Source organism: Gymnodraco acuticeps, unplaced genomic scaffold (assembly GCF_902827175.1).
Source record: "Gymnodraco acuticeps unplaced genomic scaffold, fGymAcu1.1, whole genome shotgun sequence".
NCBI lineage: Eukaryota > Metazoa > Chordata > Actinopteri > Perciformes > Bathydraconidae > Gymnodraco > Gymnodraco acuticeps.
Window position 1 is genome coordinate 33,015 of NW_022990256.1, and position 21,506 is coordinate 54,520.

A 21,506-nucleotide genomic window follows, 5' to 3' on the forward strand; every position below is an offset into this window, starting at 1 on the left:
CAGCAGCCCTGTCTGTGCACACGGAGACCGACTCTGTCGTCCGGTGATCTAACCGCCTTCTGGAAAAGCTTCACAAGTAGCCTACGTCGGTACGCAAATGCGCTTTGTGACACAAGTGACGGTACGCATTTCAGATTACGTACATAACCTAGCGTACCAGTTATGTGCACCCCTGTACTACAGCAAAAGTATTCTCCGTCGGGACTTCCTGCAACAACACCACGCCGTTATCTTGATTCTGATTGGCCAGAAGACATTATCAAAGATGTTCTATTGAGTGGACGATCACTACGTGACAAAAGTTTTCAAAACCGTAGCTACTGAAATCAATCTTACTAACTGCTGTCTGTGCAATTTACTCCGCGCGAGTTGGCGGACTTTATTTTGCTTACTTTAACATCATTTTTCATGGTGGGGCTAAGCCATTTCTTGGTATGGGTGTAGCCTACCCCAGCCATACCCTGGCACTGCCACTGGTGGCACGTATGGGGCGGGCCATTCTGCACATGCGTTAAATGCGTTAAATATTTTTAACGCAATTAATTCAAAAAATTAATTACCGGCGTTAACGCGATAATTTTGACAGCACTATGTTACAAGCTGGCTCTGCTTGTAACATAAGGACAACAGTTCCACACCGGAGTTGCCCAAAACAATCACTTATTTTATGCAACACAGTGGTTACAAACAACAATCAAACAGAACAGAGGAGCGGTGTCCTGCTGCACCGAGCAGGGCAGCTGAGAGAGACCGAGAGCCTGTTCTGCAGCCCTCTTATCTACTGGAATCAAGTGCCACAGGTGGGTCCCATCACTGCTGATTACAAGAAACACAGGTTACAGCAGCACCAACTGGTGGACAGGTTACAGCAGCACCAACTGGTGGACAACCACAGGGTTGTCACAGGTTATCTGTTGAGGAGAAAACGTTTAGGAACACACACACACACACACACAGACGGACAGGGAGATCAAATTGAGGAGAAGGAAGTGTACATTTCAAGTCCTGGGGCGGCAGAGCCTTCTCCATTGCTGCACCCACCCTCTGGAACTCTACTCCAATCCATCAGAGATTCTTCCTCCCTCACAGCATTCAAAACATCACTCAAAACCCACCTGTTCAACACTGCATTCAACCACTGACCCCCCCCCCCCCCCACCCTATTTTCTGTTTTGTTTATCTCTTTTTGTAATTCTCTGTCAAAGCGTCTTTGGGTTTCCAGAAAAGCGCTATATAAGTCCCATGTATTATTATTATTATTATTATTATTATTATTATTATTATTATTATTATTATTACATTTGACAACGCATTATATGGATTTGGCGACTGAAATGCAAATTAGTGTGAGTGGCCTTTGGAATAAAAACAAGGGAGTTATATATATATATATATATATATATATATATATATATATATATATATATATCTAACTGAAATTCCTTTACATCTCACAATATGTCACATCTTTTCAAATATCGAAACCTTTCCATGACTGAAAGTTATATTTTGAATAACCATTTCCTTGCAATTTTGCTGGAAAAGTAAAAGATGATTATGACTATTATTATGGCCAAAATGACAATACTAATGATTTTTTATCAAAGTTGAGATCCTAATTATTTATCAAATGTATTAATTGGTGTAAGTGACAATATATTTTATTGCACCTTCTGGTTTATCCCTCTGCTCAGAGGGTCTAGGAACTGATATGGGGGGAGAGTGAGTGGATTGTATTGAAAAGGCATAGTTTAGAAACAAATTCGGAGATCAACCCTCAGTCCACCAGGAAATGTCCCGATTCTTCAGATGCCCAGTCTCATCTGTCTCTGGACCTGGGAACTAATTTCTACCCGGTCGACAGTTCCCCAGGTGAAGCCTGAGCACACCTTGACTGTGCAGCTGCAACAACAGGTCAAACTCATCCGGCATGTAGTGGACAGTCCATATACCTTTTTTATCATCGTAATAGTGGTTTTTCACGGCATTGAGTTCCAATGGATGATTACTGAAGGGCCAGAAACCGTACAGATGCACGTTGGCACAGTGTTCCAGCGCTATGCTAACCATCAGTAAGCCGCTGCTGAGTAGGCCTCTGGTTAGGCCTCTGGAGCTCCAGAAGTCTTTCAGACTCCGGAGGTAATCAGGGTTGAAGAACATGGGCTGAATGGGACTTTCAAAGTCCCTAATGCTGTATACTGCCCTCAGGCACACCGGAGTATTGCCTGCATAGGAGAAGGGGGAAAGAACCATCATGGATTTTCCGTAGCTATGTAGACTCTCCACAAATGGACGGCGTGGCCCCATTAGATCTCCATACCTGAAAATAAAAAGATGTCAAGCAACAACACCAAGGGAACACTCTATTGGTGCAGTGAGACGCATTTATTTACTCACTCCTTCAACAAAATGCTTGGGTTGGCTGTCACGATGTCAGTCTTGGTGCCCACATGTCTCTCATAGCTTTTTCCCAAAGAAGGTAGGTTGCACCTGAAAAGGCATAACAGACGAGTCAGAAATTATTATTAGAATTATTCTGTGGATTTATGTCGCCATCAGCCTTTCAGTCCTCTGACCTTGACAGATTTCTCACCTGATAACTAACTCAGCCGAATCGATCATCTCTCCACAGCTGCTGTTTGCCAGAATCCCTGAGTTCCCGACAACAGCACACGTTTCCCATTTTTTCTTTGGAAATGGATTCTCCTGGAAATAAAACCAATGAAAAAATGTATTACAGAACAATAACATGCATATGATATATAGTCTGGCAGTGGCTCAGTCAGTAGGGGCTTGGACTGGGAGCTGTAGGGTTGCCGGTTCAAGTCCCCGACCAGACCTAAATATGGAGTGTGGACTTCTACTTCGAGAGGTCCCAGTTCACCTCCTGCCCTGCCGTGGTGCCCTTGAGCAAGGCACCGGACATCCCCCTTCCCCCCCTCACTCCCATTGCTCCTCGGGCGCTGTACACTACTACCTCACACCCACTGCTCCTAGTACTAGACTCCTGGTACTAGGATGGGTTAAATGCAGAGAACAAATGTCACTGTGTCTGCTCTGCATGTGTGACCATTAAAGAGGGTTTCATCCCTCCCAATTATATTCTATATCATGTTTGTGAATGAGCAAGAGCCATGGGGATCTTTGTCTGGATCTTGTTTGCAAATCCCCTACAACAGTATCAACATGTGTTGTGTGAGTATTTATTTAATGTACAATTGAGGTGTTTGAGTTGCGTTATTGATTTCCTACATTCTTTTACGATTTTAAACGTACTGAAACAGCGCACAATTCTCAAAAATGACTGACTATAGTGTATCTGAGATCAAAATCAGAGTTGGAAGTGTGCAAGGGGCCATTGGGCCGCCAACTTTACGTCCCTTGGAAAAGGAAGGTCTTAAGTGCACTCTTAAAAACGGATAGGGTGTCTGCCGCCCGAGATCAGCTGCGACAATGGCGTCGCAGCTGATCTCGGGTGGCAGACACCCTATCCGTTTTTAAGAGTGCGCTTAAGATCTTCCTTTTTGATAAAGCTTATAGTTAGGGCTGATTAGATTCAGCCCCTAGTTTTGCTGCTATAGGCTTAGTTTGTCGGGGGACATCTTACTTCTTCCTTCTCTCTGTCTATACCTGTGTACTCTCATGTTCCGATTAACCCAGCTTCCCCAAATTTCTTTTTAGTGTCTATCTACTAGGGGTGTTGAAAATAATCGTTTCTACGATGCATTGCGATGCGGACGTGGACGATTCGGTCTCGATGCAGTGACGGAAGATAATCGGTTATAGCGTAGTAACGTTGCTTCCTGATTTTCCGGCCGCGGCTTTACTATAACGTTTTTTTTTTCTGTCACTTTAATATCAAATCGGTCGGTGACGCAGAGATCAGGGAACAGACGTGACAGCGACACAGCAACACCAAACACGGAGCAGTCTGCTTTATCCATCAACACAAGAACACCAGTCCAGAACCAACAGCAGAAGGACCCGCTCTGAATCACTCCGTGTCGCTGCGGCTCAGAGACACAGGGAATTATGTTTTTGAAAAATAATCGCGTTACAATCATGTCAGGTTTTTGGTGGATTTAATTAAGTCTTGGATTGCAGAGTATGAATGTCCTCTAGCAATTTTCAGACGATATATACGTGTGTAAAGTTTGTGAAGGCAGGAGGAAAAAAGCTTCCGCGATCACCGTCTCCTCTCCGTTCCTCCAAACCCCGCCCCCTCCCTGAAAATAATGAGTGACAGGCTGATAGTGACCCGATAGAAACTTTATTATTCACGTAATCACTGAGATATAATGAAGCTAACTTAATCTCATACATTCATGGGAATTATGTAACAGTAAGACAGAGAATGTAAGTGTGCACCCACATGCAGTATTTTAGTTGTTATATGCTGTTGTAAATACTCCTGTTGTCTGCTGTGTTCAGACTCAAGTCCTGTGTGTGATGCCACATTCAGGACATTCAGTGTCCTTTTTTAACAGAAGACCGTTGCTAGAAGCTGCAGCTAGACTGCAGAAGCATTATTTTTTGTATAGGCTAGACCTATACAATTCATTTATTTTGGTTTATAAATGAATGTCAAGACATTTATGTTATTGATTTCTGAAGCACTTTCTAAATAATAAAAAGAGAGTTCATATGTATTAACTGCATGTATGCATTGATGAAAAATAAGCCATGTGCAGTAATATAGAAAATTGAGGATGCAACGCATTGGTATGAATCGGGATGTATCGGGATATCGAATTGAATCGAATCGTTGACAGGATAATCGTAATCGAATCGAATCGTGAGACCAGTGAAGATGCACAGCCCTACTATCTACGGCGGGATCTTGAGTCGTGGCTGATCCTGTTGCTGTGGTCCTGGATCATAAGTCCTGGATGGATATCCTCATGGATTCATAGACACACACATTTCCAAACATTTGGTCTACCTATGTTGTAAATGTATTATCTTTTCAATTTACACACGGCATCTATTGCACGTCTGTCCGTCCTGGGAGAGGGATCCCTCCTCTGTTGCTCTCCCTGAGGTTTCTTCCATGTTTCCCTTTAAACTGTGGGTTTTCTCTGGATGTTTCCTTGTACGATGTGAGGGTCTAAGGACAGAGGGTGTCGTATTGTCATACTGATATTCTGTACAAACTGTGAAGTCCACTGAGACAAATGTAACATTTGTGATATTGGGCTATATAAATAAACATTGATTGATTGATTGATTGATTGATCTCACACAGGGAAATGTAGCGTATTCAAACCATCCCAGTATCAGGAGCAGTCGGCTGTATCCTGGAACCTGAAACTTACTCTTCATCTGTGACTGTTTTTTTCTGAACTATTCCGGTTAGTCCTGACAAAGTTGTTGTCTCCATGGATCAGACAGTTGATATCAAAATGAATGCAAACTTTGTAGACTGGTGTTGTCCTAGAAAGGGTACTGGATGCCATTTTTTCTGGTGTGAAGCCAGTTACAAATTTGAGAATGAATGAAAATCAAAAGTACCAATTTTCTAATAACTAGAATGATTTCACATTTACAAATTTGCAATTATATCATTAAAAGCAGGTCATGCTGTATATTGAAATAAGATTGTTGTTGTTTTTTGAGCATTCGTCAGATTAAGGGGTCCTCACTTCAAATCTCAGTTTTTTTATAGAAAATCCTAATTCTGTGTGTGTGTGTGTGTTTTTGAAAGGGTGGTCATCAGTGGTCGTTTGTATCAACCAGTCACCATGTAACTAAACACATAATTTATTATCTCTGAGCCCTTTAAGGAACAATAAAGACAACAAGCACAATATGCTGTGATACAATGAATGAAAAACGACATACCTTTATGAAGGTGCTGAAAATCTCTGGAGTCACCTTGAGGGTCTTCTTGTTCTTTTCCGCAGAGTACACAATAGTTGATCCCACTGGAGTGTTGGCCTGGGTAATGATGGCCCTGTCAAATCCCTGGCACTGACTTTTCAGTTGAGAGCTGGGGTAACAGAAGGACTTTGTTGAACAGAAAGCTAACACAGTTTGTACAGTATATAAAACGTATTTTCTTTCTTATAAGAATTTGTATTCCACAATCATCAAGGTGAGTTAAAGTTATCTTCTGGTGAAGTCCCTCTGTTTTACCAAACTCTCTAACTCGTGCTACATTTCTTACGATTTTTGGCCACTTTTTCAATTACATAAGAAAGCCAATGGATTCAGTTGCAATTTGTTGAATGAAATCGCTTCTTTTAACTACTTTTAAGACCTACTCACTGAATAGTCCCAAACTGTGACAATGTTTAGCGTTTATACAATTGCTGACTGCAGGCCCTCCCTTCCCTACACGCAGATCAGGTGTCTGCGAGGGGGCCTCACCTCGCGGAGGGGGCCTCATCTTATTCGCAAATCCGGCGCAATTAAGCGCGCCACAGTTTAGCCGGCGCTCCACTAGCAGCCCGTCGGCGGCGCTCGCGATACAGAGGGCCTCATCACATAACTTTGCGTGGTTCCACAAGTTGGCTGCAGGGGCGGTTCTATGGGGGGGCCAGTGCCCCCCTAACACTGCCCTCTGACCCCCCCTGTGGCCCCCCCTAACAATGAAACGTTTTTTTTCTTTTTTTAAAAAATGTATATTTTCTGGTACTCGGTTTGCCAAAAACCGCAGGATTTTGTTGCTGTAATGTGAGATTGTGCAGACACCCTTATGTAAAGTAGAGATGTAACTGTTCATTGCCTTTATTTTAATATAAATCTGGTGTTAGTGCAAACATTGCACTACAACTTAAGCTGAAGCTAACAGTAATAACTATAAGATCTATCTGAAATAAATAAGTGTACTGAAACAAATACCAATAACTGTATTGCATTGTTTTCTTATGCGCAATTACTTCATACTGTCTAGTTCTCTTTTTCGTCCTGCATTTATTGTGCCCCCCTCAGAAAATAATTGGCCCCCTTAGTGGCCCCCCCAGTCAAATTGGTCTAGAACCGCCACTGGTTGGCTGACTGTATGTCTTCCCCTGAGAAACAGCAAATCTTTGCCTGCATGGACTATTAATGCAATTCTGGCCAAAACCTTTTAAACAAAATGTAATCAAATACAATTACCTGAGGTTTCTGTAAATATCTTCTTGCTTCTTCCAAGTTTTTGAGTAGCGTTCTCTTACTTTTTCAATGAGCGCCCTGTCACACACACACATACACATACACACACATACACACACACACACACACACACAGTCAGGTGTGTGACGCCTCGTGATAGATCTGATGAAGGCATTAACAGAAAGGTCGGTGGTTGCTCTCACCTGCATCCTTTGCAAAGGTCAGAGGGCCAAGGGGGGATTTTCTTGGGTGAAGGTGGTCTACTTGGTACAAGATGGCTGTGCAGCAAACAAGAGAGAAACAGCACAGCACATTCATTTATACATAGTGCACACCAAAAGGCAAATGAGCTCTATGATGGCAGGTGTGGTTTATCTAAAACAACAATTAAACAAAAGTCCACAAATACTGTAATGCAAAACACAAATCATCATGTTCAGCACCACATGTATAAGAAACCACTTCACATTAAAAAAAATATTGCATTAAGTAAGAAAAAACGACCTCTCTGGGGAACCAGCACCTTACCGTGGTAGAGAGGTTTGTGTGCCCTGATGAACCTGGGGGCTGTGTTGTCTGGAACCTTGTGTTCCTGGTAGGGTCTCCCATGGCAAATTGGTCTCAGGCAAGGGGCCAGACTAAGATTGGTTCAAAATACCTCATGAAAGACGACACAAGAAGTGAGGATACCCGGCCCGGAGGAAGCCCGGGGTCCCCTTCTGGAGCCAGGCCCAGAAGGAGGACTCGTCGGCGAGCGTCTGGTGGCCGGGCTTGCCACGGAGCCCGGCCGGGCCCAGCCCGAAAAGGCAACGTGGGCAACACCTCCGCTTCTCCGTCCCGCGGGCCCACCACCTACGGGAAACATCGAATGGGGTCGGGTGCGCTGCCAGAAGGGTGGCAGTGAAAGCGGAGGGTCTCGACGGACCAGACCCGGGCGACAGAAGCTGGCTTTGGGGACGTGGAATGTCACCTCTCTGGGGGGGAAGGAGCCGGAGCTTGTGCGGGAGGTGGAGCGTTACCAGTTGGATCTGGTTGGGCTCACCTCTACGCACAGCGTCGGCTCTGGAACCTTACTTCTGGATAGGGGTTGGACTCTATTCTTCTCCGGAGTTGCTCAAGGTGTGAGGCGCCGGGCGGGTGTGGGGATACTCACAAGTCCCCGGTTAGGTGCTTCGTTGTTGGAGTTTACCCCAGTGGACGAGAGGGTCGCCTCCCTACGCCTGCGGTTTATGGGGGGGAAAACTCTGACTGTTGTGTGTGCTTATGCACCCAACAGCAGTTCAGAGTATACGGCCTTCTTGGAGACCCTGGAAAGAGTCCTGTATGGGGCTCCTGAAGGGGACTCTTTAATCTTGCTGGGAGACTTCAACGCACATGTGGGCAATGATGGAGACACTTGGAGGGGCGTGATTGGGAGGAACGGCCCCCCTGATCTGAACCGGAATGGTGCTTTGTTACTGGACTTCTGTGCTAGTCATGGATTGGCCATAACAAACACCATGTTCGAACATAAGGATGCTCATAAGTGTACGTGGTACCAGAGCACCCTAGGCAGAAGGTCCATGATCGATTTCGTTATCGTATCATCGGACCTGAGGCCGTATGTTTTGGACACTCGGGTAAAGAGAGGGGCGGAGTTGTCAACTGATCACCATCTGGTGGTGAGTTGGGTCGAGTGGCGGGGGAAGCCTCTGGATAGACCTGGTAAGCCCAAACGTGTAGTTCGGGTGAACTGGGAACGTCTGGAGGAGGCCCAAGTTCAGGAGGCCTTCAACTCACACCTCCGGCGGAGCTTTTCGGGCATTCCTGTGGAGGTTGGGGACATTGAACCAGAGCGGTCGGTGTTCAAAGCCTCTATTGCCGAAGCCGCGGCGGGGAGCTGTGGTCTCAAGGTCCTAGGTGCCTCAAGGGGCGGTAACCCTCGAACCTCCTGGTGGACACCGGTGGTCAGGGAAGCCGTCCGACTGAAGAAGGAGGCCTTCAGGGATTTGTTATCCCGGGGGACTCCCGAGGCAGTTGCAAGGTACCGACAGGTCCGAAGGGCAGCAGCCTCATCCGTGGCCAAGGCAAAGCAGCGGGTGTGGGAGAAGTTCGGAGAAGACATGGAGAAGGACTTTCGGGCGGCACCAAAGTTGTTCTGGAAAACTGTCCGACACCTCAGGAGGGGGAAGCAGGGAACCATCCAAGCTGTGTACAGTAAGGATGGGACGTTGTTGACCTCAACTGATGGAGTGTTAGGGCGTTGGAAGGAACACTTTGAGGAACTCCTGAACCCGACAACTCCAGCCCTCTATGTTAGAGGCAGAGCTGGAGTATGACGGGGGATCAACACCAATCTCCCGGGGGGAGGTCACTGAGGTCGTCAAACAACTCCACAGTGGCAAAGCCCCGGGGGTGGATGAGATCCGCCCGGAAATGCTGAAGGCTCTGGGTGTTGAGGAACTGTCATGGTTGACACGTCTCATCAACGTTGCGTGGAAGTCGGAAACAGTACCGAAGGAGTGGCAGACCGGGGTGGTGGTTCCCCTTTTTAAAAAGGGGGATCAGAGGGTGTGTGCCAATTACAGAGGCATCACACTACTCAGCCTCCCCGGGAAAGTTTACTCTAAGGTACTCGAAAGGAGGGTCAGGCCGATTGTCGAACCTCAGATTGAGGAGGAACAATGCGGATTCCGTCCTGGTCGTGGAACGACGGATCAGCTTTTTACTCTCGCAAGGATCCTGGAGGGGGCCTGGGAGTACGCTTATCCGGTCTACATGTGTTTTGTAGACTTGGAGAAGGCGTATGACCGAGTTCCCAGGGAGTTACAGTGGGAGGTGCTGCGGGAGTATGGGGTGAGGGGGTCTCTACTCAGGGCCATCCAATCTCTGTACTCCCAAAGCGAGAGCTGTGTCCGGGTCCTCGGCAGTAAGTCGGACACATTTCCGGTGAGGGTTGGCCTCCGCCAGGGCTGCGCTTTGTCACCAATCCTGTTTGTAATATACATGGATCGGATTTCGAGGCGTAGTCGTGGGGGAGGGGGTCTGCAGTTCGGTGGACTAAGGATTGCACCACTGCTTTTTGCAGATGATGTGGTTCTAATGGCTTCATCGGTCTGCGACCTTCAGCACTCACTGGATCGGTTCGCAACCGAGTGTGAAGCGGCTGGGATGAGGATCAGCACCTCCAAATCTGAGGCCATGGTTCTCAGCAGGAAACCGATGGACTGTCCACTTCAAGTAGGGAATGATTCCTTACCCCAAGTGAAGGAGTTCAAGTATCTCGGGGTCTTGTTCTCGAGTGAGGGAACAATGGAGCGTGAGATGGGCCGGAGAATCGGAGCAGCGGGAGCGGTACTGCAGTCGCTTTACTGCACCGTTGTGACGAAAAGGGAGCTGAGCCAGAAGGCAAAGCTCTCTGTCTACCGGGCCATTTTCGTTCCTACCCTCACCTATGGTCCTGAAGGATGGGTCATGACCGAAAGAACGAGATCGCGGATACAAGCGGCCGAGATGGGTTTTCTCCGCAGGGTGGCTGGTGTCTCCCTTAGGGATAAGGTGAGAAGTTCGGTCATCAGGGAGGGACTCGGAGTTGAGCCGCTCCTCCTTCGCGTCGAAAGGAGCCAGTTGAAGTGGTTCGGGCACCTAGTTAGGATGCCACCTGGGCGCCTCCCTAGGGAGGTGTTCCAGGCACGTCCAGCTGGGAAGAGACCAAGGGGTAGACCTAGGACCAGGTGGAGGGATTATATCTCTTCGCTGGCCTGGGAGCGCCTTGGGATCCCCCAGTCAGAGCTGGTTGATGTCGCCAGGGAAAAGAAAGTTTGGGGCTCTCTGCTGGAACTGCTACCCCCGCGACCCGACCACGGATAAGCGGGAGAAGATGGATGGATGGATGAAGAAAAAACGAATACATTTTGGATTAATTTACAAAACATTCAAAAAAAATCTTACTCAGGAAAATAGACATGCAGTGTTTTTAACCATTTCATATATTTATATAAAATCAGTATGTCCAGTCTAAAATAATTCAGAAACCTCTGAGTGTGAGAGTCATGTCAGTAAAATTATAATCACATTTTTGCAATAAAAGGACGCTAAAATAAGGGCACTACCTTGCTTGATGCCAATGTATCTAAGAGATGCCACTGGGAGTCTTATTACAAGTACATATTTACCAAACTCTCAAAAAATATATAGCACCTACGAACTTTTTTGATAAAGAAATCTTTCTGTTTTCAAAGTTCTTTGTATACCCTCATTTGGAAATACTTCAGCTTTAAAGCATGTGGCAGATAAGCCTTTGAACATACTAGATGTATATCACTGCCAAGATGATCAACTATCTAAAGAGGTCTGATAAGCCAAGCTGAACATGATGAATAGTGGCAGAGCCTGTTGAATTCATTGATAATGGCAGTTCATTTTAGACAAATTAGTTAGCAAGTAGAGAGACACAAGTCAGGTAAGCCATCAGACAACACACATAACGCTGTCATTGTTTATCTTTGTCTCACCTGGGCTCTGTATACTGGAAAGCAACAGGAGTTCTTTGTAAGAAAATAATTGTACCTGTTTTTCAAGAAATCTTTCAGAATTCTAATATTTTGTAACTAATTGTTCTGTATGTGCTTTTAATACATTTCTGTGAGATTCTATTTCTATTAGACAAGCCCTTGTAGGCTACTGTACAGGAGAAGGTTTACCTTTTTACCTCAAAAAGAAAACTCGAGAGAGATGAGTTATTGTTATTACAACGTGACTTCACTATTATTTAACAACTCTTTTTATTGGGTTATTTTATTTGGGGTTAAGTACATTGTCAGAATAAGTGAGAAATGGATTGGATGTAATAACAATAACTCATCTCTCTCGAGTTTTCTTTTTGAGCTTTGCCAAAAGCCACTGTGTCAAGTGTCCTACTTGGGTTGCCGTCCGGAGTTGTCCAATATGGCGGACCATCTCGCACATGCGCAATACAGATCGGGCAGGGGGACAGATTGGGTAGTGACAGCCTGTCCGCGGAGGGTGGAAAATACATACCGGAAGTAAAAAAAAGACGTGCAACGGGACGGTGTTCCCACGGGAAACAAAACTTAAAATATTAAATGAAACAATCTCATCTCTTAAAATTCACTTAAACATTCAATTAAACATTCACAAACTTATAATTATGTATTCACATGTTTAACTCTGATACATATGCACGCAACGAACAGAAGAGCGTAGGGCAGAATTAGGAGAGAATTCCGTCTCTTAGCGTTTGTGCACTGTTTTGAAATGCTCTAAATGACCCTTCTTCGGTAAAGCCACGCTCGCATTGCAGATGAGACAGATAGACTTTGAATTGGAATGAACAAAAAAATAATCATCCTCCCACACGGAGTTAAAATTATATATTTTGGGCTTTTTTGCTTCTGCCATAATTGCGGTCTTGTGTGTGTGCGGACTGTCGCTCCTGTTGACACGGACAACGTCAGCTAACTAGAGAATGCAATTACTGAAGAAATTGCTAGTGGGAATGCTTTATGCTGAAAATCTGACGCTAAACTGCTATGCTGAAATGTAATGTGTAAGAAGAAAGTGAATAATTTAGATTGAAATGATACATGAACACTGGGGGCTTGAATGTGTGATGAGAGAAGAAGAGAAAGTAAAAAGGCTTGGAAAAGCAGCAGAATATTTGAACTGCAAACTTTTGAACTAACTTGATGGTGAATGATCTGTCACCATGCCAACGGCATTTGATGACATCCCATAATACGCTTAGATGCGTTGATGGCTGCATCGTTACCAAACCTGTGAAGTTTTGGGCCATTTGGAGCATTTTCACTGAAGTTATGAGAAAACCGTGTTTCATGGCGAGCATTGTGTTGCCATGCCAACGACAAATGAAGAAATCTCAAAACTGTCCTGTAGATGTCTTCACGGCTGGACTGTTAGCACACGTGTGAAATTTGAGCACGTTTTGAACATTTTCATAGGAGTTATAGCGACATCGTCTTTTATGGCGAGGGATGCGTTTCCATTGAAACGGCATATGATGAAACCCCATAATTGACGTAGAGCTGTTGAGGGCTGGACCGTTAACCATTATCTGAAGAATGGTGCTGTTTTGACCCTTTTCATAGGCGTTACAACAACATCGTGTTTTATGGCGAGGGATGCGTTTCCATGGAAACGGCATATGGTGAGATGTCAGATTTGACGTAGAGCTGTTGAGGCATGGAGAGGTGATATACAGGTGAAGATTGTGGGACGACCGGACCGTGTCCATTGGAGCTACAGCGACATCGTGTTTTATGGCGAGGGATGCGTTTCCATGGCAACAGCCTAAGGTGAGATCTCAGATTTGGCGTAAAGCTGTTGAGGCATGGACCGGTGATATACAAGCGAAATTTGGGGGACGATCGGACCGTGTCCATTGGAGTTACAGCGACATCGTGTTTTATGGTGAGGGATGCGTTTCCATGGAAACAGCATATGATGACACCCCATAATTGACGTAGAGCTGTTGAGGGCAGGACCATTAACCTTTATCTGAAGTCTGCTGCTCTGAGCATGTCAGTTGGAGTTATGACATCATCGTGTTCCATGACACAAGTGTTTATATTTGAGCTAACAAAGTGTCCAGAGATCAAAGGTTTCCATGGTGATCAAATAAATGTGCGAACTAATACACTTTATTGTATTGGGTTACTCATATTCTGACTATTTGGTGATGTAGCCACCTGGTATTTCCCTCTCCAAATATAATGACCATCAGAGTGAGCATTCTTAACTTATAGGCTATTGTGCCACTTCTCCCCCATTCTGAATTTGACTGTATCAGAGAAGAGGTAGGCCTATGTCTAAAGAAATCTCATTTGCAATAGAACTGTACCAGATATTTCCATACAACTACTGGTTAGTGTTCAATAGCACCCTAGACAATTCAGTAATGGTATATCTTTTAGGAATTTCTCTTTTTCTGATAAATGAGAGAAAAGTGATGGAGTCCTATGTTCCTATCACCAAAAAGTACAATTTTCGTCTAAACTAAAGCTAAGTTTACAGGACTATAATTCAGTATTTCTTTAGTTAAATGATTTTCTGAGTATTTGGTGATGTGGGACAGCCACCTGGTTCATACCTCAGCAAATCTGAAGAGGAAAAGAGTGGCCATTCTCAAGTTATGGGCTTTTTTGTCACCTTTCCCATATTCGGCCTGGTCTAATTTGGCTCTTTTTCAGGGATTGGGGTAGTTCTAAAGAACAACCAAAAAAACATTTTTTCCCCCAAAATAAAATTTGACAAGAATCAATTTCATTAATGGGAAACCCTAAAGATAAGAAAAATCATTGTTGTCATTTGTTCTACCTCGGGTAGGGGTATCTCATAATCTGAGGGCCCTTCCTGCTACTATAAGGTGGGGCTAAGCCATTTCTTGGTATGGCTGTAGCCTATCCCAGCCATACCCTGGCGCCGCCACTGCATGAAAGACTTTTGAATACAGCATATTGTTTGTTCTAAAGCTTGTATTCAAATACAGTGTAATGCAAGGGTTCTTTGTTTAATATAGAGTTCCACACGATGCGTAGACCAAAAGGAAAAATGAAGTTATAACAAAGTAACACATGGTGTGTTGTTTTCAGAATGAATAATCGTATTACTTTTGGTGAATGTACATTTCTGTCCAACAGAATCAATATTTTTTACTTTCTGTACCTTTCATTTTAAAGTTCCACCAAATCATAAATAAAGATTTGGGATGAACTAAAAATTATTAGCTCTAACGAATTAGCAATAAATGTTTAAGTTGGTCCACACTATAATCTTTGTCAGTGATGAGCTATAATCAATGTTTATGTCTTAACGGCATTTGTACAGCTTCTTTAGCTTATAATCAGGCGTACATGTAATTTAAATGTAACTGATTGCCAACATTGTCAAAATGCAACAGATTTCCCTGCTAGTATCTTTGCTCCTTAGTTTTGTGGGATGAATCAAGCTAGATTTTTCTACAAGTACTGACACGCTTACCTGTTGTCCACAATGATCCAGAAGGCAGTGGTCAGCAGGCTCCCCAAACAGAAGACAGTGATCATCAAAGAGATAGATAACTTCTCATGGTGTCGCTTCATCCCGATCTCTTTCTGCAAACACACTCGTCCCCTCACCTCCTGTCCACACACACCTTGTATCTAGATGTCAAACTTTGGACTCTGCTCTCTCCTCAGTTAGTAACCTATCTTCTGCCTCTTTTCTGAGGCAAGTCCTCTGTCTTCACTGCACTTTATCTGTGTCTTTCCCCTTCTATTTGCATCTGGGTCAGATAAGAACTGATATCCTTGTTTGTTGAACTCCTACTCATGTTTGGTCCACCCATTTTTTATATGTCCCTCCCTCCTTCATCATTTTTTTTACTGGATACACATGATTGATTGATACATTTTATTTCGAACCAGTAACATAAATAATTACAAAACAAAACAAATGTTGCAGTGCATAGTCATGTAAGAGAAATCAAAACAAAAAATGACATTTACAACAACAACAGCATTAGGAACATAAACAGTCCCACATCTAGGCCCTTTCTCATTTCTCTAACTCCCCTCCTCGACTCCTATCCTCGATACCTAGTCCCGCCCACAGGAGATGCGAGCCGAGGAGCCGAGGAGGGGAACCGAGGAGAGAGGAGGGGAAGCAGCAGGTGGTTAGAGAAATGAGAACTCCTCTCCTCTGAGCGGTCATTTTAAAGAGACGTCCATTAATGATGACAGGAGGCACATCTGATGGACAGATGTGATCATGACCACTTATGTATTTTTCTTTTAATTCATTCACAGTGCGGTATAATGAGACAATAACAGGCTACAGATGCGGACACACACACATATATATATTTATATAAATATATACAATTTCAGAAACAAACAGAGCATACTCATAATAACGTAACACTATCAGAGACTGGATATATCCCCTCCCCCCCCGCCAAAAGTTTTATTTACAAGTATTAAAAGTAAGCAGAGGACACCAAACCAACTGAGACCTGTCTGTCCGCTGCATCTACGCACTGTACAACACACACACACACACACACACACACACACACACACACACACACACACACACACACACACACACACACACACACACACACACACACACACACACACACACACACACACACACACACACACACACACACACACACACACACACACACACACACACACACACACACACACACACACACACACACACACACACACGCACCTACAGCTCATAAAACATATAATCAGCCGTTGTGTATTTTATTATGTGAAACACTAAATGGTTTTAAAAAATATCGACTCTTTGTTTGTATATATCTACTAAACTAAAGCAAATAAAGAGAGTAGGCCTTCTGAGTGTTATAAAACGGACAAGTCAAATCAAGCAATCTGATACCTCCAGCACCTACCTCCCTGTCTGTCCACGAGCTGACTTGTCGGCATGCAAATCTCACAATTATATTTCCCTGTGTTTCCTGAACAATTGCATGTGCTGGGCGCGCCAATGTCGACATAAAAAAACGTAATCGTAGTTTAATTATGGGTTTTGTTTCGCAGCAGTTGCATGCAGAGATTATGCACTGATGGTTATAATCAGCCCGACAAGGTTTTTGTGTGTGTTAGTTAGACTGCAGCCTGTATTTATATATAGACACTCTGTCTGGCTGCAAACACATCACTCACAATGTACTCTCCTGTCTCTCCTCACATCTTTCCCAAACATCATTACAAAGTAAAACAGCCCCAGCACATTTTACACCCCCTCTGCCATGTTTGATTTTGGGGTAAACTGTGCAATTTCTTGTGAATTAGCTCTGCACCTACGCCGCTGCCAAGTGCACTTAGAGCCACTACACACTGTGCAGGTTGGAGAGGCAGATGGAGTCCAGCACGCAGTGCTTCTCTTTGTGATGAATTCATATTGACAGAGACTCCCAGCTAACCCAAAGTATTCTGACAACCACTTTCACAAAACAGCTGTCTCAGTTGATGAAGTGATGGAAATATATTTGTATTCTGCAACGTGTCAGGATGTGAAGTGTTTATTGGCTAAATGACAATGATCTATTTTCAATTTCTCGCTGATGCCTCAAGCTGCCAAAAAGATTTAACATGAGTTTTTCTGTGTTTTTTAAAATGACACCTCGCCAGCAACAGACAGCAATATATACTGTGAAACAAACATATACATATATTCAAGTATTGAGATAATCCTCGTTATGTTCTGCAATTCAGAATTTTCAAAACCTTTTTCTGACCCTCCTAAAGGATGTTCGGTCCACCCCCCACTTGTAAAAAACAGCACTGTACCCCTGATATGGAAGCAAACAAGAGACAGAAGTATTTGAATTTGATTAGACACCGAATTTATGGCATTGAAAATAATTACTTTGAAAATCATGTATCTGAATGTTTTTGCTCCGAATGTACCTATGTAAATAAAAAATAAATTCGAATGTTCAAATTCAGATCCCAAAAATTAAAGTGAAAAGAATTCGACGTCAAAAAATTCGATGTATAAAATTCGATGTCCAAAATTGCGATGCAGCATCATCCGGGCTACGCAGACAGGATAAGCAATCGAGCCCTAATGCAACTCCGACTTCTGGCCTATCAGAGCACGGCTTTGTCAGTCATGTGATCACAACAACCCGGGAGAAAAATGACGGAGAACAGCGGGGCTCGCCACTCGGGTAAGTAATCAGTTTGTGCTCTTTATTTTACAAGCAGTGAGGGCTCGACAGCATTTGTATCTTACATTAGCTAGCTAAATGAGTGAAGTAGCCTTGTGCCTTGCTGTTAGCAAGCTCCGTTACCGTAGTTATCATTAATTGAAGTGAATCACAACGTCACCGTGTCCTTTTGTGTGTGTGTGTGTGTGTGTGTGTGTGTGTGTGTGTGGTTGGTTGGTTGGTTGGGGGGGGGTTTGACGGTTTGCAAAGTAACGTAACGATCACTTCGGTTAGATAAGTCAAGTAGACCATGCTACACTATACGAAATACTCTCTTACAAAAGCCCTGCATTTAAACATGTTAATGTTACTTTAGTAAAAGTATGCTAGTATAATTAGGAAAGTGTTGTTAAAGTATTTAAAGTAGACACAAGTTATACTATTATATTATATCATTTGATGTATTGTTATTACCGATGCACGAGTTGACTTAACTGTTGTAGTTGGAGCTCATTTTGAACAATGAGCTAACTAATTATTACTTTCATAATGGTGTAATGTGCCGACTATTTTCTACATTAATAGATGAAGGTCTGGTTTGTTCAAAGTCTCAAAATAGTAGGACCAGAGCCCTAGAGACTCTAGGGCTCTGAGTAGGACATGCTGTCATAATTAGTCCGAAGTGACACCTTTACAATGTTAAAGCTGTTAGATAAATGTAGTGACGTAAAAACTAAAGTATTCAAGATAGTGTGGAAAAGAGATGTTTTTTTAGTTTTTTTTAATGTTACCAAAACAAAATCTCTTGTTTTGGACTGACAGTAATAATTCAAGAAATAGTAGATAAATAAATACACACACATCAATTTGTTGTGGATGGAACACAACAAATGGTGCTCTTACCTGTGATGCCTCCTCCACACATTATAACCAGACTGTATCATTCAAACTATAAGTAACAGTTCTAGCTACTTGACTTCAGACAAACAATTCAAAAGACAAAATCAACACAATTTATTGAAAGACCAATCTTTATTTCTCTCCTTTTGTTTGTGTTATTAAACCCTTTCAATCTAAAAAAACTGAGCAACTCAACAGTTAACTTTATATTTCTTATTGTCCAAAGCATCTATTACACTATTTGTTCCCCTCTCATATTGGCCTGAGGGAGGAGGACCAGACCTGATGGAGGAGGACCTGCACCAGCTGCACCTACAGAACTTAGCCCATGCTGGGCATAGCTGTTACCACCTGCACAGGCCTGTCAATTAACAGATTTAACATTTAGTGTAACTTATGTATATTATTTCGTTTTTATTTAAAAAAAATGGTGATGGTTCATGCTTGATAACTTTTAGTTCACATTTCAATAAATTGTATTTGCACTCCTTTTGTCCGTTATTCTTGCTGAAAATGTTAAGTTACACATTCACATCTGACTGAAGATTGGCACCATTTATTTATGACGTTGCAAACTCTAAGGTACAAGGCACAAGTGATATGAAGCTCATAAAGTGAGGCAAATGCATTTGATCAGCTGACTTTTTTTTTTTGCCAAACTTTATAGGCCTGACAATAATCACACTGTCTCTGAGGTGCAAAGTAAAACACAAAACAACACAAATTAAGTTCCTGTTAGACTACAAAACTAGTCAGTGTGCAGGTCTTTGTGTTACAATATAAGTGTCTCTTAGTGAATGTCCTGTACTGCTCTTAAATCTCATAACATAAGCTTTTCCTTTCCCTCTTGGATGTTCTTCTGGACCCTCAGAGAAAGAGAACATGGTGAAGCAGTCCTGTCTCTCAGGCATGTCCTTTCCTAACAGAAATATCAAAAAACATATTATTGCAGAGCAAGTGTGTTATTTAAGAAAGAGGTGTGTTTGTTTGTTCATAAATATAATGATTTTTTTATTTGAATGTGTTTTTTAAATCCAACAGTGTACTACAAAGATAATCAGATTATGAATAAACCGTTCTAAATTCATCAACATTTAAATAAATGTATTATTAAAATAATATTGAACTGTTATCAAAACTTAGTGCAACTGTAGAAGCTTGCTATGTCCGGTTGTCTCACTGAAAGACAAAGGGGCGCAGCTCTCACTGTGTTCAATAATATTTGCCTTAAATACATTGAAATGTGAAAGTTGAACAAAAAAGTTATGTTGCTTGGTCAAATGTAAATGTAACCTTTTGCTAAGAAAGTACACTCAACATCACTGATGTGTAGGTGATCTAGTATTCACTCAGTCATGTTTAATGGCATGTATATCAGTGTATTAGAGTCATTACTTTATGCATTCTTTGTAAAGCATGAAAAAGGTGTACCTTGGAATCCGTGCTGAAGTTCTCTGCTGTGAGGAGTCCAGATCTGTCTCTCCTCCTCTGGTCCAGCCTGTCTGGATCACCTTAAGGACACTTTGAACAAACAGATGTAAAGTTACATGCGTGGGTTACAGACTTCTTTACATGCAAACTACTTTTTATCTTCTTTTAAAAACAGGTCATAATCTTATTGTTATACTTAAGAAATTGCTGGATATCACAGTTCTTATACTGTATCAGTTTGATTGAGTATTATTGTGTAGGTCCTTTTTATTTTACTGTTACTTTGGATGAGGTTTTCATGAGTCAGTCAAATTAATTTGTTTTCATATGCCATATTCATATGTATCACACACGTAGGGGTAAGACACAAACCTATTTAACAAATACAATGGATACGCTTAATTTCCACTGAAGTCACAGATAACGTCATATATAATATTTAAACAAATCATTTCCTTGTCACTAAAGCATTGACTACTACGCTATTCATCGTCCTTAAATGCAGGAATGAAGTTACATGTTCCGTTGTACAGCCACGATAAGGCTGTTTCTCAAGTGTGATGATAATACAATTAAAAGAGGCATTGGTAATAATATTAAAAACAACAATGTTTGTGTCGTTCGTCGGATAGGCGGTTAGCTGCAATAAATAACTCCAGTTCAACAAACCATATTACAATATCTAAGGGAGCGTTATTTCTGGACCATCTGGAAATGTGACGTTCATATTTTAAAGATACACACATTTCATTGTGAGGTTAATTTAATATAAACTAAGCCTCTCTTCAACAATACGTTGAAGTTAGCTAGTATATTGTATGCTATAGTCAGGGCTGCACATAACTGGTGCGCAGGTGCGCATGCGCACCTCCGCCAAAAAAAGAGCACCGGGTTATTTGAAACAAAGCGCATTTGCGTACCAACATTGAGAGGGAGAGAGATAAGAGAAAAGAGAAAAGAGAAAATAGAGGAGAGATGAGGAAGAGAGAGAGAGAAAGATATTTGCGAGTTGCATATGAACCATGATATGAACTCAGGGCCTAGGGCGCCAGATCTGGGGAGGTGCTGCGCTTGCAGTTCTGGGAGGGAAAAAAACATTTTGACCGTTGGGGCTCATCCTAATTTTCGGCCTTGATATAACAATATTCACAATTAAGTAAATGTAACACCCTTTTCACCCCGGTTCCACCTTTAAATTTGCCCTGTACGATGGGCGCTGTAAGTGATGAAAATGGGGGATGTTGGCTTATCTGGCGCCCGCAGCTCACAGACAAAATGCGAGTGAGCGAGGGAGGGAGGGTGGTACCAGCGCTGTCGTTATTATAATCTGGTGCCGTGCTAGCTGCTCTAACGGAGATAAGAAGATGTTTCTACAATAATGTGGAGGGAG

At 42.9% G+C, this 21,506-nt stretch overlaps 1 protein-coding gene across 2 annotated transcripts; it reads right to left on the reverse strand.

The window, feature by feature from the left end:
- Positions 1–643: 643 nt before the first annotated feature.
- LOC117549053 (alpha-2,8-sialyltransferase 8F-like) lies at positions 644–15,317 on the reverse strand. Of its 2 annotated transcripts, none has more exons than XM_034220640.1 (8): positions 15,097–15,317; positions 7,302–7,376; positions 7,102–7,176; positions 5,842–5,989; positions 2,594–2,706; positions 2,398–2,490; positions 1,953–2,320; positions 644–813 (listed from the first exon to the last, which is right to left on the reverse strand). In XM_034220640.1, exons 1-8 carry the CDS (start codon positions 15,195–15,197, stop codon positions 788–790), a joined length of 999 nt encoding a protein of 332 aa, XP_034076531.1. In that variant the 5' UTR covers positions 15,198–15,317; the 3' UTR covers positions 644–787. The 2 variants fall into 2 exon arrangements, with proteins under 2 accessions (XP_034076531.1, XP_034076530.1); XM_034220639.1 differs by having other exon boundaries at positions 644–816.
- Positions 15,318–21,506: the final 6,189 nt, after the last annotated feature.

Bases quoted from the DNA above. Each gene is read 5' to 3' on its own strand.
- LOC117549053 (XM_034220639.1), bottom strand. From the start codon at position 15,197: ATGAAGCGACACCATGAGAAGTTATCTATCTCTTTGATGATCACTGTC. The intron at 7,177-7,301 runs GTGAGAGCAACC...TGTGTGTGACAG, and splicing joins GACCTTTGCAAAGGATGCAG to GGCGCTCATTGAAAAAGTAA. The intron at 2,321-2,397 runs GTGAGTAAATAA...TTTTATTTTCAG, and splicing joins CCAAGCATTTTGTTGAAGGA to GTATGGAGATCTAATGGGGC.